General features: G+C 52.9%; 1 protein-coding gene across 1 annotated transcript; it reads right to left on the bottom strand.

The window, feature by feature from the left end:
• Window positions 1-323: 323 nt before the first annotated feature.
• LOC128729291 (pupal cuticle protein) lies at window positions 324-2,673 on the bottom strand. Its single transcript, XM_053822958.1, has 2 exons — window positions 2,510-2,673; window positions 324-2,167 (listed from the first exon to the last, which is right to left on the bottom strand). The coding sequence occupies exons 1-2, from the start codon at window positions 2,519-2,521 to the stop codon at window positions 1,118-1,120; spliced, it is 1,062 nt and encodes a 353-aa protein (XP_053678933.1). The 5' UTR covers window positions 2,522-2,673; the 3' UTR covers window positions 324-1,117.
• Window positions 2,674-16,975: the final 14,302 nt, after the last annotated feature.

Raw genomic sequence — 16,975 nt, forward strand, 5'->3', positions numbered from 1 at the left:
TTAATGTTAGCAGCTCCTCACGAAGTTTGGATGTGGTTTCGAGTACTTCACGCGTTTTGCCTCAGGTACAGTGCACGTCAAAACATTAGCTTTTGTGTCGGTTATCAACGTAATAAGCGTCTATTTACCTTGCCAGGATGTTGAGCAAACGCAATATGAGACACGCAGCTCAGTTATTGAAACCCGCTATATCCAAGAACCTACACACGAAGAATTTGGTGGCTCAGAATTTTTTCCTCAGGAAGTGACCCGAACCAACAAACCCGAAATCCTTTGCGACAATTAATTCAAACAACAACACACAGGAGATTCATTTGATTCCATCATAGCGGTACGGTTTCATATTCTTTATTGTTCATAAGCTCGCGTATTTTTTTGTGCTTTTTCTCTTGTATTCCTCTTACTGCAGGTGTCGCCTCTCGGACTCCTGGCCCCATTAACGTTTACCGGCGGCTGCGTTTTGGGTGGTATTTAAGCCGCCGGCGGTGGTTCGGTTGAGGTGGCTAATCACCATCCTCGGATATAGACCACCATTGGTAGAGTGGTTCACCTCAAGCCCGATGTTGAGGGCAGTTGTTCGATGCGATACGCACCCAACACGCGCATACAATGAGCCGCTTCCGTTCCGGGCGGCAGCTTCGAGGTCCTTTGGCGGCTAAACGATGAAAGGAGCGGAACGGACCCGCTACCACGTGGGCAGCTGTTACGGAGTGGTGTTTTGCTTGTTGTTGGCTCACGTGCGAGTGCGTATGCCGAGGTTGAACCCTCTTCTGTTCCCTCTAACGGAAGGGCGGCTATTTAGGCGGGCTATTTGGGCGGCCAAAAAACTCCGACCTCCCCAGGGGATAAACGGACAATCCGACAGCGCGGTTCTCGTGGACTTGGATCTGGGGGACCAAAAATCTAGCTCTTTTCTCTGGATGTAGGGGGTGGAGGGGGGGGGGGGCTTTACCAGGGCCGTACACCTGCAGTTAGGAACGCTGTACATGCTAGAGACAAGGAGATTGGGCCGCGAGAGCCACGAGGGACGAGGGAAGCTAATACTGGAACGATGGGGCGGAAGGCGGTCGAGTATTTGGTTCGAGTATTGTTAGGTGACGAGTGTGTCCGGACGTTATTAGTAGTGGTGATCCCACCGACCATCGTAGCTACCGTCATCTTCGTGTCCAGCTGGCGCCCAAGCACCGTGTCCTGAGCGAGCACTTGCTTCAGCGATGGCGGCAAAATGAGCCGCCTTGGCATGCTGCACTTCAGCCGTCTCCACCGGCACACCATTGTGGATGACCGGGACGTGCTGCGGGTAGTAGGTGTGTGCGTGAGCTGGCGCATATCCTTGCGCCTTGGCTACAGCGGCAAAGTGAGCTGCCTTAGCGTGCTGCACCTCAGCCGTCTCGACCGGAACGCCATTCTTGATGACCGGAATGTGCTGCGGGTAGTGTGCGGCATGGCTCGTGTGTGTGTGTGCGACCGCATGGCTCACCGGTGCGAGCGCGTGGTGGTTCGAACGGGCAGCAGCGTGCGCGGCGGCATGAGCGGCTTTAGCGTGAGCGACTTCCGGCGTGTCTGGGATCGGGCCAGCATGACCATGGCCATATCCGAGGGCCTTAGCATGAGCGGCAGCATGTTCAGCCTTAGCGTGAGCGACTTCCGGTGTATCGAGTGGGACGCCATTGTGTCCCAGGACGACCGGGGCAGCGGCAGCATAGCTCCAGGGTGCGTACAGCGAGCGCTTGTGCAGACGAGCCTTGGCAGCAGCATGAGCAGCGAAGTGAGCCGCCTTAGCAGCCTGCACTTCCGGTGTCTCAATAGGAGCGCCATTGTGACCGATCACAACCGGCGCGTAAGCGTACGAAGCCCAGTGAGCTGGAGCAGCCACGTGAGGAGCTGGACCCTTGGGAAGGTTGGTACCCGACACCTGGAAACCGTGGATCGGATCGGCGGTGTACTTCACACTCTGGACGTGTCCGTTCGCATCGACGTATGAGTAGCCACCGTGCGTGATACCATGCGCATCCTTCGTCTCATGCTTTTGCGAGTTTGGATCGGCATAACCGTACGCATAGCCACCGATACCATCATGCGCTTGGTACTGCGACGATAGAGCCACACCCAGGTACGAGCCGGACGCAGCGGCCGTCGCCAGCAGCAGTACGGCGGATCCCAGCACCTACACGGAAGATGCAGAAGAATTGGGAGGGAAGGGGGCAGGTGAGTAACGGATCGCAAGCTTGTGTGCATGCGTGCGGACGTGCGAGTGATTGTGTGGCCCCGTGGGCGGCTGAGTTTGATAGTTGCGTGTCATCTTCCGGGACCATGACCTCTACGATGACCTCTACCATGTTCTCTGGGAGGTCCTCGTTCAGGACGGCACACTAGACCAGCGAATGGGTCACTCACACAGGCACACGGACACACTACAGAGGGGACACAGATGCACACTTCCCAAGGATGTTGGGGAGCGGATTTTGGGTTGGATGGGGAGTGGGTGGGAAGAAGTCGGAGTACTTACGAACGCCCTCATAATGAATTCGCAACAAGAAACAAAAAAACACTGCTACACACACGCAAATCGAATCTTTCGCGGCAAACACGCGGTCACACTTCCGGAGCTGGAGCTTGGGGTAGGTAGGCTAGATTTTTGGAGTGCTGAAACCTCCTAGGAGTGTAAGACTCTAGGACTGTTTGCGGACTGTGCCTCAACAATGCGCTCGGGCAGGGTTTTATAGTCCGGCCCGCCCGGCCAGCCGCTCTGGCAAGTGAGCAACTGTGTACTGGTGGAGGGGGTGGGGAGGAGGAGGGTTAGCCAGGGGAAGTCAACCACACCAGCGCCAAGTGTGCGCTCGCCTGAAACGCCCGAACCGAATCGAGCCCTCCATCAACCACCACCCGTCGGTGGTCCAACAACTTCGCCTCGTTCTTCGGCTCATCCAACACGCAGTGCGAAAGACACCCTAGGAAAAGGCTCTGGAGGATGGGGTGAGAGGAGAAGAGGAAAAGGGGGGAGTAGCTGGCTCCCTAATCTGATGCTGATCACCAGCCGGAGCGAACGAACGAAGCACACGAACGAACCAGCGATCGATAGTATTGGTTGCGTTCGGTTCCCCTTTCTGCACGGGTGTTGTACCGTTCGGCTCATTGCGCCATGTTCGGGCTCGGTTCGGAAAGGGGGGGAGAATGAGATGGCTGGCTAATGGGAAGCGGAAAATGGCTCAAACAACTCCCCCCCGCTCCGCATTGCTATGGGTTTGGTGAAAAATTATGGAACTGCTGGCCAGTGCAGGTGCAGAAGGCCCCCAGGTTGACGCGCGTCCTGATGGAGACCGTTTTGGATGTGTGGGGGGGGGGGATCAAGAAGGGTTCGCTTTTTCGGTGGCAAGAGATGGTGGCGGCGAGTGGCCACAAATGGGGGCGAGTAATAAGCGATCGCGCCCGATCGAAAGGTAGATTAGGCCGCGTGACGGGACGCGAGCTGAAGACAAAAATGTGCTTTTTTTTCAATCGCTGAAGGCAGGAAAAGAATTTGCAAGAATTTGAAAGCCTCCCCCCCCCTTTTCCAGAGGTGTGACATGGTACCAGAGGTGGGTGGGTGGGCGAGTGCAGTTGCAATTGGTGGTGCGGCAAGAATAGCAGCCGTACCGAGACGCCAGGCATGCAGGCTGGAGAAGGCAGCAAGCAAAAAATAAAAAGTGGAGCGAACGCCACCGCTCACCCGGCTGGAGAAGGGCACGGTGGGTGGGTTGGGTGCGAGGGAACGGCAATGGCTTTATTTAATGCGCTGCTTGCTCTCATATTTTTTTCCGCATCGAATTATCCACGGCCTCCGGTGGGGAGGCGTTCTTTTCGGCGCCAACCTGCGTGCGAGGTGCGATGTAGCGTGTTGAAGTTGAGCTTAGCCCTAAGGGCCCTACTGCGAGTGCTCCGAGTTCGAGAAAGTAAAAGGGAAAAAACGCAACCGAGAACGCTCCCGAGCGAGTGCTGGCGGCGGGTTTTCGGGCGCACCCTTTGGTGGGTACTTCCGTGGTGCAGCTTTTGGGAGCTATCATGAGCAATGAGCAACCCTTCTAGACCTGCTAGATATGCGAGACTGCACATTCGAAGGCCTTCTCAAATGGCATGAAGAATGGAGAAAGAAGCACCCCTACCGTATGGTGACGGTTCACCGGTCCATCGCCAGTAGAAAGCTCGTGATGACGGACTTAAGTGGACATGAAGAGCCCATTAACAAGCTGAGAAACGCGCTGATGGATGGCTGATGGATGACTCGGCAGATTCACTTCTTCAACACAAAATAACCATCAAAACGATGTGTAATTGAAGCAAAACGCACAAACTTGTGTCGCATCGTAGAGATCTTCATCGTACCTGTGTGACGTCATCAATCCCCAAAATCTCCCCAACCCCAACAATCCCTAGCAAATCTTCATCCCAGTAGCTCTATTTGAGCCACGAAAACTTGCAACATACCAAACAAGATCCCCCCAGTAATGCGTGATGGTTGGCATAGAACCACACCGCCCTTCAGGCGCCCTCCTGCAGAGCACCTTCCACCTCCCGGAAGACATCGTCCTGCGGCTGGTGCAGGTTCACATCGCGTAATAGACCGCCCGCAAATGACGCGAGTATGGAAATGCGCAACCACCGATGGCCTTGCTTTCGCTTTCGGTATTCGGTGATACGCGGAAACTGATCGTCCGATCCGTACTACTCCTCCACCTGAGGTGCAACCTTGAGCGCTAATCTTATCGAGCGAGCCATTCCGGTCCAGATCTCGCTCGTCCCTCCCTCAGCTCAGGACGACATTCCACGTGCGTCCTAGGTGGGCGTACATCCAGTCCGGTTGAGTTGACGTACTGACGAGTTCTGTAGCTAGCCCTTCACCTGAAGCTGAAGGTGTCCGTGCGAGGATCTCCCGGTGGATGGCGCGCGACGATCTCGATCCGGTATAGGAAACGCCAGAAATTAATCAACGCAAACGGGTTCCTTCCCACCCACCTTTCTACCCTCAAACGCACCCTCCCTCTCCTCCCAACCTCCCCCAGGCATCCCTTCACCCTTCAACAAGCACCCTTCCAGCTGGTTTACGGTTACTAATCACCATGCCGACCAAACGATCAGTCAGCAAGGTCGGCCCACGGTGGTGGGGATGAAATTGAACTTCTTTAAGTCTCTCCTTCACCCCCCCCCCCACCCCCTCCATCTTTTCACCCACCCTACTCCCAATCAACAAAGAGAGCAAATAAACCAACAAAAACCGCCAGCCCTAACAACCCTCACACATCATCCACCGGCTGACTTCGTTTGCGTGCGGTTCCCTTCCCCTAATGTTTCGCTTTTTTCTTTTTCCTTTTCTGCCTACTCCCTTCCACCTCTGTTCCACCCGCTGTTAACGAAATGTTTCGCTACAGTTTTTTAATTGATGCGCGAAATCGCCGGTGCGTGCGAACCGAGTGATTGGAAGCAGGGCCGCAAGAGGGCGCAACTCGCTTGGCCAACCCGGGAAAGCGGGCCCAATTTTCCTTTCGGGGCCGTTCCCGCCAACGCCGAAACTTTCGATTTTTTTTTGTTCATCTTCTTTCCCTTTTTTTCGCGCGCTCGCATACGATGCGGTTTTGCAAATGCAGCCCCCGGTTGCTCGCTTCTTTTGTGCCGTTTTTTTTCCTTCACGCACCACTACACTCGTGAGGAGGGCTTGCAAATGGTGGGCCTGATGTGTGGGTGGGTGGGTGGGGTAGGTAGTGCGAAATTTCCATTCGATTTTGATGCGTTACCGTTTCCGTTCTCGTCCGGATCGATGGGCTCCTTTTTCATTCCAGCAACCCGTTTTTTCTCTCCCTCTCTCTCTCTCTCTTGCGCTCTCTCACTTTCTGTCGCCATCGCCCTTTTTTGTCGCATCCACATGCGCGAAAACGCGTCCCTTTGTGGTCGATGCACAGGACGATTCGATTCTCATAAGGGCAATTTTTTGTTTGCGGTTGCCTAAAAGTGCACGCGGCACATATGCATGAGGGAGGGAATAAAATTTGGCTTCCTTTTTCCACCACGTGCTGCGGATGTCGAATCTGTCCGTCTGTAAACGTGCAATTGGAAAATGCAATTTTCCAGGCCATTCTGCTGCATCGATAATTGGTAGCCGAGCGTCGAAACAAAGAGAAGCAGCTTACTGAAGAAGGTGTGGCTACATGGGAACCTGTGTGTTGAATAATTGAACCATTTATTGCCGTGGTTCTTGGGAAAATTGTGGATTTGTGGAAATTCTTATAACAAGCTATTGAACCGGTATGATTCCTCTCAATGTTTATTATTCTCTTGCTCGAAATAGGAAGCCCTTAGTTTCACAGTTCAGCGTGATCTGATAGGCAACAAAAAAGCAACCCTGATACATAATTCACCCGCATTAAAAAAAAAGAAACAAAGCTCATTAGAGCTGTTACCAGCCACGGAAGTCGTCAATAGCACCGTGTAGCACACCGGCTACACGATCGTGATATGTTGCATAAACACCTCAACGGCAGTTATTGATTGCTAAGCAAATCATTCAGCATTAACGCTCCGTTTCAGCTCGGGGACTGTATTTACGACCGTGTTACCAATAAAGCTACGATTAATTTGAAATCATACCAAAGAGCTGCTTGAAGTGGACTGATTAGTTTGGCGGACCCGCTTCGAGATTGTGGAAGAGAGAAACTGCATTTGCAAACAGTTTCATCAACCTTCTAGGGGATTTTATTAAATACTTGTATTGAATTTATTATACACATTAATTATTTGAATGTTGAAATAGTGATTTACACACCTCGAAGTCGTTAAGTATTCAAGTGCTCATTTTATGATTTAAATGTAACAAGAATAGGTTAGCTCTCACATAAGTTAGATCAAACCGAAGCCAGTAAAACAGCACACCACGAGTTTAAATAAGTGGTACACGATACTCACAAACATCTGCACATTTTTATTACTTGCATTTGAAAGTTGTCCTTAATAAATGCTCTAAAACTTTATCCAAAAAAAATCAAATATTTACTGCTTATTTGAACGGTTTGTTCCAACCGTTTGGCGGTAAATGTGGCCTCCAGAAGGAACCCGAGCGATCTGGTTTAGTGTTAGTTTCCCCCGCAATTCCGCCAACCCATCCCAACCATTCTCTCGCTCACTTTCCCCCACAGTGCACTTTTTCGGTTGCCCCCAGGAAATGCACCGAGCTGCATCGGGTATGTCGCGCTGCACTCCCACACCCCCTCAGCAAGGGGTGGATGCCATCGAGGGGTGGGTGTGAAGACGGTAGGTTGGGAGGGGAGGGTGGGTCGGGCCGAACCAATCACCGGTGACCTTGGGCACGGAAGCGATCGCCCAGGTGATGGAATTTCTGTCGCTCGCCCCCATCGCTCTGGTTGCGAGATAAAGAGAGAAAGAGAGAGAGAGAGATGGTGCGCGAGCGAGAGCGAGAGAAAGAAAGAAAAAAAAAGGAAAGGAAACTGTGTGCGCGCGCGAGGTTTCCGCGTGGTGTGTATGTGTTGCGTAACAAACCCGCGAGCACCCCTATTCCTCGCTACACCACCCTTCCCCGACCCCCGCTTCCCCCCCCCCCCCCCTTCCTCTCTACCACCACAAGGGTGCCCACCCTGACCCACCCCAAACCCCACCCACGGGAAGGGTGGTCGCATTCCGCAACACATAATAATCAATGAACGGTGTGCCGATTCGTGGTGCAGCGTGGCCTGCATTTCACCCCTAGCACCCCCTCCCACCTCCCCCCCCCCACCCCACCAGGAAGGGTGCACATTTGGGCGGTTAGGTCTCATTTAATAAATATCTCCCTCCCGCTGTACCGGGACGGCTCGGGCGACAAACCTGTGGCGCGCCCGCGAGCTAAAATTGCTCGAGCATAAGTGGAAGCATAAGCTTGGCGCTCAAATCGAGCGGTTGGGGTGGCTCTAAACACAGGCTAGCTCGTGGAATGTTAGCTACAGCTCCAAGCACTCCGGGACACACTAGAAACGGTCCCTTTTTGCGAAAGGGCCAACCATTCTGACCACTCGAAGCCGGACCCATCAAAAGCGGAACCCGCTCTTTTTTTTTTTTTGCAACGCCTTTCAGACCACACGCGTGAAACGATCGATCGGCCAATTAGCATGTGGCTTCACAATGATGTGGGAGGCGGTGTGGGACGGGGGGGGTTGTGAATGCTGGTTGATTAATTAGAGCGACAGATCACCCGAGCCACCTTAACCCTCCGATGGGCAACCATCTGGAGCTCGAAACTCAAGCTCGACTCTCGAACCCAGCAGTGTGAACCCGTGCACATCTCGATCGGAGAAAGCTGTCCGAACGTAAGTGAAAGAGTGGCCAACACCAGAACGATGGTTCGATGAACCCGAACGGGAAGGTTCGTCGGTGAAAGAACACCCAGCAGCTGGCGTAAACAATCTCACAGCAAATTGAAACCGACAGCTACACACGCATCCTTCGTGAGGATGTAATCATCAACCCAGCTAGCAGGGTGTAAGGGCCACGCTATCTGGCCACTTCACGCGATCCACCACAAGAGCGACAGATTTATGAGCACGTGTTTGATGGAGACCTCCCATCCTTCCGACCGCTTCTAGTGGCACAATCGGGGTTATAAACATCCTGCCGAAGGAGATGGATCTGGGAGCTTTTTTTTTTCGTGAAGCCGTTGACGTAACCAAGCGTGGGGGTAATTTGATTGCACTCATTGGACGACGTTAATTGACAGCCCGACACCGTTCACGCATGGGGCTTTTTGCACCCGAGAGGTTAATCCTGGAATTTATTGATATCGCCTCCCCACACGAGAAGGTGCCGGTTCGGTGCTACAATGTAAGCTCGCGCACACACTTCCTGAGTGGGTGGTGGGTGGCTTGAAAGTAGAGCTAGGGGGAGGTTGCGATCAATCATAAGTCCACCTCTGGACCAGGTGTACGAAAGAAGCGAACGAGCAGCTAAACCTGTTGGACAACTCTGTGCGACAAGACGTCCGCGAGAATAAGCGAAAGTGCGTTGGCGAGCCAGCGAGCACCTCTGACGTCAGGGAAGCGAGCTTCCCGTGACGTAACGCAAGTCGTGCATCGATCACAGGTGATCGTTGGGTATGCGACGTTGTTCAGCGTGTAGAGGACATTGTGGTCGCATTTGCATACAATCAACCCACGTGGTTTGAGCCGTTAGAAATTAGGTGCCATACTCTCGCAGCTAGCTCAGACTGAGGTGGTGAAGATCTTGAAGGAACACGCCTTAACGGAGGTGAAGGTTTGCACGATCAGGGTCTCGCGAGGTTAGGTCTGAAAGGCGATGTCTCTATTCGCAGCTGCACCCAATGCGAACCCTCCAACGCCCATGGTGTCCTTCGCCCAACCGCGTGGTGGTTTCGCGTTCATTCCCAAGCGCCATTTCGAGGCCCTTACGCGCTTTTCGACTCGTCAGGTCCACGGCTCAATCCATCAACGTCAGCGCCCCGTCAAGCAGTCGACCGACCGACGGAGGTTTTTTGGCCGTCAACTTCTCAGGGTGCTCGGTGGCGCGATGCCACGTCAAGATACGCCAGATTAGATGCTGTCATTTATTATCAGGCGGTTCCGGCGGTGCGGCTTGTTTGTTTTCTTAATTATAGTGTCTCCCTGGGGCCGGCCCGAACCGGTCTCGCTGGCAATCGGGCTCCGAAAAGCCTACCCGGATACCCTAGACCTTGAAGAACGCTGTACGAAAGGGTGCCAGAGAAGCCGGTTCATTTGTTTAAATGGGCTGTACTTTTTTTTTTGTTATTCTTCGTCCTATTTCGCCAACCCTGCGTTCCGGCTTCCGGGTTCAGGTTCACTCTCCGGGTTCCAGGCCTGTCACCAATGGTTGTGCTCAGGTCACAGCTCTACATCCAACACTGCGTGTCTTTAATTAGCCTCTCACCGTGGTGGGACTGTGCAAACATCGAAAGCCCATCAGCGGACCCAATAGAGCGGCGTAATTAGTCGAACGCGATCCCGTTAAGCCGACGACCTCGTTATAGCGCTCCGAAAAGCTCGAAACGGCTCGAAACGGCTCGATTCGGGCGTACTTCCGTTCGAACGTGTATTCGATACCTATTCCAGCTCGAGAGCGATCTGCTGCGACCGGTGAGTGTATGTTTATTCTAGCTCTAGCTCCAGCAGAAGAGTCCATCGGGTGTGGCGAGAATAATGAGTGCTCCCCGATGCTGTCCACCCGGGTTGCTGGCGATTTAAGGACGAAAAGGAGAGTGAGCAGGTCCCAGGGATGCTCGATTGAGTCTAATTATGTTCGTCCAGCAACTCCCAGTGGGCATTAGTTTGTCCACCAGGCAGGATGTGCAACTTCCAGCTCACAATGCGCAATTATGCGGCATCCAAACCGAACCAGAGCCCGCAAATCAGCTGTGAGTGATGCGGTAGCAATTAAAGTTTCAGCGACAAAAATCCCTGCTCTATTAGGAAGCGTGTAACAGCACGCCCGAGGTGTCAAGTGTGTCCTGTTTCCTGCAGTCATTATTGTGGTTATAAACTCACCTAAGCACACCACGGCCAGCTGGTTCTCGGTAGAACCCGAGCCTCTGGCACTCTCATCGTGCGAGCTTCCAAATGACCACAACCGCATGCGGTTCTACAGACGTGCTTCTGCTACCATGGACCATGGAGACAACGGAACAGCTGCCCCAGACCGTTATGTGTCCCTAGCGAACCTGCGAGAACCTTAAAGTCCAGCCGCAACTCATCAACTCGCGCTGCATTCGAATCGCCAGAGTGTCCTCGGGAATGTCCTTTTTTTATTAACACCTCACTTCCTCCCACCAATACGGGCTTCTCCCTCCCGAACCGGCTTGTGGGATCGTAAAACCCCAGCAGCACATCATAAAGCGAGCGCTATCGCACGAAAGTGTTTCAATTACCGATTGGGAGGAAAATTCGTCCCCCGAACCGGTGTGGCACTAAAATGGCACCACTAAAGTGCCGCAATAAAAGCACCCACTCTCTGGTGGGGTGCAGTCTCCACCTCCACCGTAGTGTCCTTCTCCTTCACCCTCCCACTGCAGGTTCAGGACCGGTTTTCGTGAACCGATGCTGCGGCGATGGCAACGAGACGAACTCCTGAGAGCCATCGAACAGTAAGGGTTGATGAAGAGAAGGGGGGTCATGGACGGTTGGGCGCAAGTGGTGCAATTAGCCGAAACCGGGCCGAGTTTGCATGCGTGTTGTTGGGTTTCACAGAGGTGAGTAGGAGAGTGGGAGGAAGCGAAAGAGTCCAGAGGAAAGGAAGTTCACCTTCGTTCGAGGCTTCCGCAAAAAAGGGAGATGAAAACAAGCGTCGACATTGGCAGCGGCGATGCGGAATGCGACTATTTTCTCTCTCTCTCTCTCTCTCTCTTTCTCGTTCGCGCTGACAAGCGGGCAATTTCGATTTACAACCCCCATCAACGGGGTGTGTTGTGGCCGAATAGGGGTGAGAGACGGAGTGCCGAAAGAAATATCTCAATCACCGTATCAATTTAACGCTCAGTTAACGAGCATTATTTGGGCCTCCTGCAATGAGCTGATGGAGAAAAGCCGGGGGTGGTGGAAAAGCGCTCGGAAAATGTAGGAAAGGAACGGTTGCGGTGAAATTTCCCGACAAACGAAAGAACCAGCCACACAATGCATTGTGAGCGGGGTGCAAACATTTCCCTGCCAGCTGCTGAAGAGCGCCTTCCCACCCATTCTCTCTCTCGCTCTGTCTCTTCTTTACTCCCTCTGCCCCCACTCCCCCTCCCCCTTTCCACCAACCTACCCCAAACGGTTGGGTGTGGGGGAGTTGGCTAAATTTGAAAATTCGAAAATTGGCCTCCACTCGCGCCATCCGTGAAATGCAACCGCAAACTTCCCGCCGATTGCGCGCACCGCGTGGAAAACGCGCAGCCCCATTTTCCCACCCGGTCTGTATCCAATTATTTTTGCTCTGTTCGAATTAATTACCAAGCACCCCGAAACCGCCGTGCGGCCGACGCGTGTCGCGCCGGGCGGGCTTTCGATCGATTGGACATTGCATGACGGGGAATGGGGGCATGGGGGGATGGGGGGGAGGGGGGAGGGGAGATGAGGGATAGGTGGCGAAGGGCAGGCTGGCTAGTTGGCTGGATTTAGCACCCGAATGAACGGGGGGAGGGGTGGCGCCACAGGAAAATGTGGTCGCATTACTCTTCATGATGGCAGACGGTCGACGGTGCGTGGAGGAAAAAGGGAAAAGGGGTGGAGGTGGGCAAGAGAACCACTCCCCCCCCCCTCCCTCTCCACTCCGCACTCCCGATTGCATTCACACAACATCCAGCCGCAAGGCGGTGGTAAAGCGAATAGCTGCAAGCGAAAATTACCTTCGCAAATACCAACCCCTAAGACCCACCCTTAAAAGTGCCACCCCCACACCCAAGGGGGGAGAGTGGGGGGGGGGAGAGGGAGTATTCGTTTGTTTTGAGACAGACCCGTGCCTTTACGCCGCAAATGGTTAGTTTTTCCCGTGCCAACTCCAGGTGTTTCTTTCTGCAATTTTTCCTTCTTGCCCCGAATCGTGAACCAGGCACTGTAAACCAACCGGTGGCAAGGGTGACCACGTGGTTCTTTCATGTTTCTGGCGCCTGCAACTGTCGCGCAGCGAGCCGCAAAACGACACTCGAAATGATTAATGCAAATCGAGTAAGGCGTCAACCGATGGTTGCGGGATATGGATCCATTCTCCAATCCGTTCACTACCGGCAGAGACCGGATCGATCGCGATCTCGAACTCTCTGTACGAGGTGTTCTATGTGCGATTGGCTAGCCTTCTGCTTCGTTTCACGGCTCGTGGGATCGCAGGAAACGCGCCGCGTGTTGAAGGACTCTAGCAGGGGGGGGCTACACTATCAATCTGAAATCAGCGCGTTAGATCGAGAAAAAGAGAGATACTTAACTGTCAAGCTGTCAGCAAAACGCCCCGTGACAGATGGCAGCACGCTGATTAGAAGCGGTCGGGCGCCGGATTTCGGAATTCTCCTTCACGACGCACCTAGAAGGCGGCAATAATCGAAGGTCCGGTTGAGAGACTTCTTTGCGAGAGCGAAATATGGCTGTTGTGGCTTGACAACTTACCTGTAATCCTATCTCTCTATCTATACTATCTATCGACTGATCAAACTATACCTTATTTCCTGCTACTAGATTAACGAACGCCAAGCACTAGCTGTACTTTAGAAATAGATACACTGTGTTAATTCTACCTCCACTTAGCTGTTAAACAAAGTATGTGAGCTCTCCGTCTGTTTTCTTTCCTTCAAAAAGCTCTCCAAACGCTAGCGTTCAATTTAAATTTAAAACGTTCATACTGCGGCTTCGTCTTCAAATCGCACCTTGGGGGAAGGCTTTAAATTTGCATCCATCAGAAAATCACACAGTAAAGAAAACGTTCTTTGTCCGTTCCGATAATTTTCGTGAAATGAAACATGTAGATCCTTCTATTAAAGGCCGCCGTTCGGATAAAGCTCAGCTTCAAAACCGCCCCAAGGATGAGACACCTATCTACGATGAAGTCTGCACCAACCGCACGTTACTCTGCAATCAACGATATTCGGAAAAACCATCACCCATCGTAGGCCTTCAAAGGTTGTCGAAAGGCGAACAATTACACCACAACCGACACGCTCGGGCTATCCACCCGCGGTTTGAAACCAATCAAATCCGGCACACCAACCTTTCGCGCCCTTTGCGGCACATTTCAGTTTCCCTATCTGGCGCTTTTCGCGACGATTGGGGAGAGAGAGAGAGAGAGAGAGAGAGAGAAAAATAAAGCGTGGCCGAGAAATCGAACCCAACCGCACCATTCGCCAACCGCAAGGGATTCGCAATCGAGAAGCCACCGAATAATTGAAGTTGCGAATGCGTGCGTTTTCTTCCTTTATTCATTTAAATTTTTCCCCAATTTCACTGTTCGCTCACTCGACGGAAGGGTCCGGTGGCCGGCTAGCAAAAGGTCACGCCATGGTACCATTCAAGGATACGGAAGGTCCTGGCTACCATCGCATCCCTGCGAGGCAATGGAAAAGAAAAACCGCGCACCATCTGTGAGGCGGTGGGTGGCATTTTCCAGTGCGGAAACATTTTCCTCCCGAGGAAGACCCATTCGTCATTTTAATTAAGAAAAATGTTTTCGTTACCGTCCGACCGGTTCGCGGACCGGGCAGTTTCCCAGCTGACAGGACCTCAGCCCCGGCGTGTGAGGGTGTGAAGAAGTGGCGGGGGAGGTTTAAATCACAAAAAGCAAAATCCCCTTCGCAAGCGACAAACCCCGGGGTGCAGATTTTTACCCCTCGTTTTCATCCCTAACCTTCAACCCGCGAACCAACAGATGTAAATCTTCCTCTGAGCAAATAATATTCGCTCGTCGGAATCTAATATTCGCTCGGAAATGTGCAAATGCTTTCGATGCAAAAAAGAACTAGTCAACGAGGACTTCTTCCTTGTTGCCGAAGGGCAACAGGACACACCTGGTCACGTGAAACGCCAGTGCACTCGGCCTTTGAGGGGTCCGGAAAATTAACTCGCGAAAAGGAAGGCTCTTCCGGTTGAATGGAAACTGGCGCGAAATTCACACCCACAGCCGGCACGAGAATCCGTAATCGGAACGCCGCCGGAACTCGTGTGGCACCGGAAAAGGGGTTTGAAATTCAAGCGCCAGGACTCGTGGATCGCACCAGCTGTACCAGGACACGCGAGCCAACTGAGCAAACGTCGAGCTTCTTCACACCCTTTTCGCGAAAAGACACACAAGGAGACCTGAGGGAGGCGCGGTTTTGTGTGTATTTTCGTGACGGAAATAAAATTAAGCGAAGTTTAATTTACTTATACAAATCGTGGCATCCGCCGGGTTTTGAGTTCATTAGCAAAGGGCTTCAGGCAGGCTCTAGGTGGAGGGTGACAGATGGTGAGGAAGTGGCGGAGAATGCTACTCGAACCATTTTTCGTATGTCCTCATTTTCCTAACACGTGCACGTATCTAGAAAGGGAGTCTGTTGGCAATACCCGCAACGGTTCCGCTTGCCAGAAGCCGGAAGGAACAGGCGACTTTGGAGACGAGCACATGATGGGAAGAGGAGTACAGCGGAGAAAAGCAGGTGTTGAGATGAACCGTACCCCATCATAAGCAGACTATTTCGACCCGTCAAATCCATCCAAGCGAGCGTATGTGCCACCACGGCAGAAGGTGTGACTGAGCAATTTGTCATCCACCCGACTGATGGCGCCTCACTCGGCCCAGAGAAGCCACCTGTTAGCAGCGATGGTGTGGAATGTACGGCAAGGGATCGAGAAACGCCCCAGATGGGAGCACAACGTCGACTTTAAACCATAAAAGCCTCACCGTCCTCTCACAAACCAACGCAATGGGGCGTCCATTTAAACGGGCGCGTGCCTTAACGGCGCCATTCGGCTCGCGGAAATGCCTGGAAAGGGTGCTCGAGCAACGCAAACAAAGGAAACGCGGAAAAAAATGGCCTCCCTAAGCCACCGATCCCGGCCGGAATGCGATCAGCGCCGGATAACGTCCGACTCCCGTCACCCGGCTGCGGTTTGGCATGTTGGGCGCGGCTCTACGAGATAGAGAGATGCCTAGAGAGAGGTAGATCTGTGGTGTGTTGAGGGCGCCAAAGATTCCGAGCGTGCCAACCGACCGGCTGCAGATACCCGGACACCTTCAGGCGACTTCGCAAACTCTCGTCCTCAAAGCTCGGCTACGGCCAATATGGACGCCTGAGCTAGCTGTCAGCTGTTGACAGATGAGGGCCCCCATCAACCCCGAATCAGGCACACCCATCCACGTGGTGTCGGCGACAGGTTTACATTCTAAAACGATCCGGCAATTTCGCGTGGTACCGTTCGATTTGAACCACTCTTCGAAGCCGGTGTTCAGGGAGCTGCGGTTAAGAAGGAAGCCAACCGGAACCGCAAACATTTCCGAAATCGCGCCAACACCTGCAGACCCAGGCGGGTGAGGAGGTGTTCGAACGGGTAATTAGCCACAGCCAAAGGCGATGCAATTCGGAACGTGCTCGGTTCAGTGCCTGTTCGACTGCAAGTCGTGTCTGCTGTTCAACTGCACTCTTACTCCGCAAAACCAGTCAATTATTTTTTGGTTTGTGTGTTAATTATGCTGATTATTGTTTGCTGTGCCTCGAAAGAGCTATTGCAGGGGTGTTGCACAGGTCTGTCGTTGGAGCACGCCTTACTTAACGCGGCGGAAGATGTACGTCCGTACAAGACCCCGGAATCGTGTCGAGTTACGCACGGCTGTTGGGGCCGTTATTTTTTTCCCACTTCTTTCGAGCTCACCTGCCTCTGACAGCTGCCACCTGTGGAGTGGGGTGGCGTAGTTGAACCAATTTTATTTGGCGCTCGTTAATGACAACTCGGTTGTGGCTGTGAGGAGCAATTTTAGAACCCTTTTTAAAGCTCACAGAAAACCCTCAGAACGTCCTGACAAACTCTAGCCAGCTCTTCTCCACTGTCGATAATGGAAAGGCGGCTTCCGTTTCAAGCTTGTCTCTCAAACTCCTCCAGACGATTGGAATGCGCCCTCCAAATTCCAGGTAACACGCTAATAGGCCGCTAATCTCGGGGCAACAAAAGGCGAAAATGACAACACCGGCGAAGAAGCCATTTTCACGAGGCTCACCCGTGATAGCAAATGACAGCTGACAAGGCAGAAGTCTGTCGGACCGTCACCCATGCACCTAATCGCCGACCATTACGACCCTTTGCCGTCGAGGATGGGCTCGAAGGATATGCTATCATTTAGCGAAGTCCTTGCCGTTTCGGAGTGTGTGTTTCGTCGAGCAAATGCCTTCTAATTGTTACCATCCCGGTTGGGTAGAGACAACACCCATGCGTTGGTGTTGGTGCTTCGACTTCCCCTCACGCTCCCCCTCGCTTCGTCCTTCTTCCCGCTCACGGTCCAC

Source organism: Anopheles nili, chromosome X, assembly GCF_943737925.1.
Source record: "Anopheles nili chromosome X, idAnoNiliSN_F5_01, whole genome shotgun sequence".
Lineage (NCBI taxonomy): Eukaryota > Metazoa > Arthropoda > Insecta > Diptera > Culicidae > Anopheles > Anopheles nili.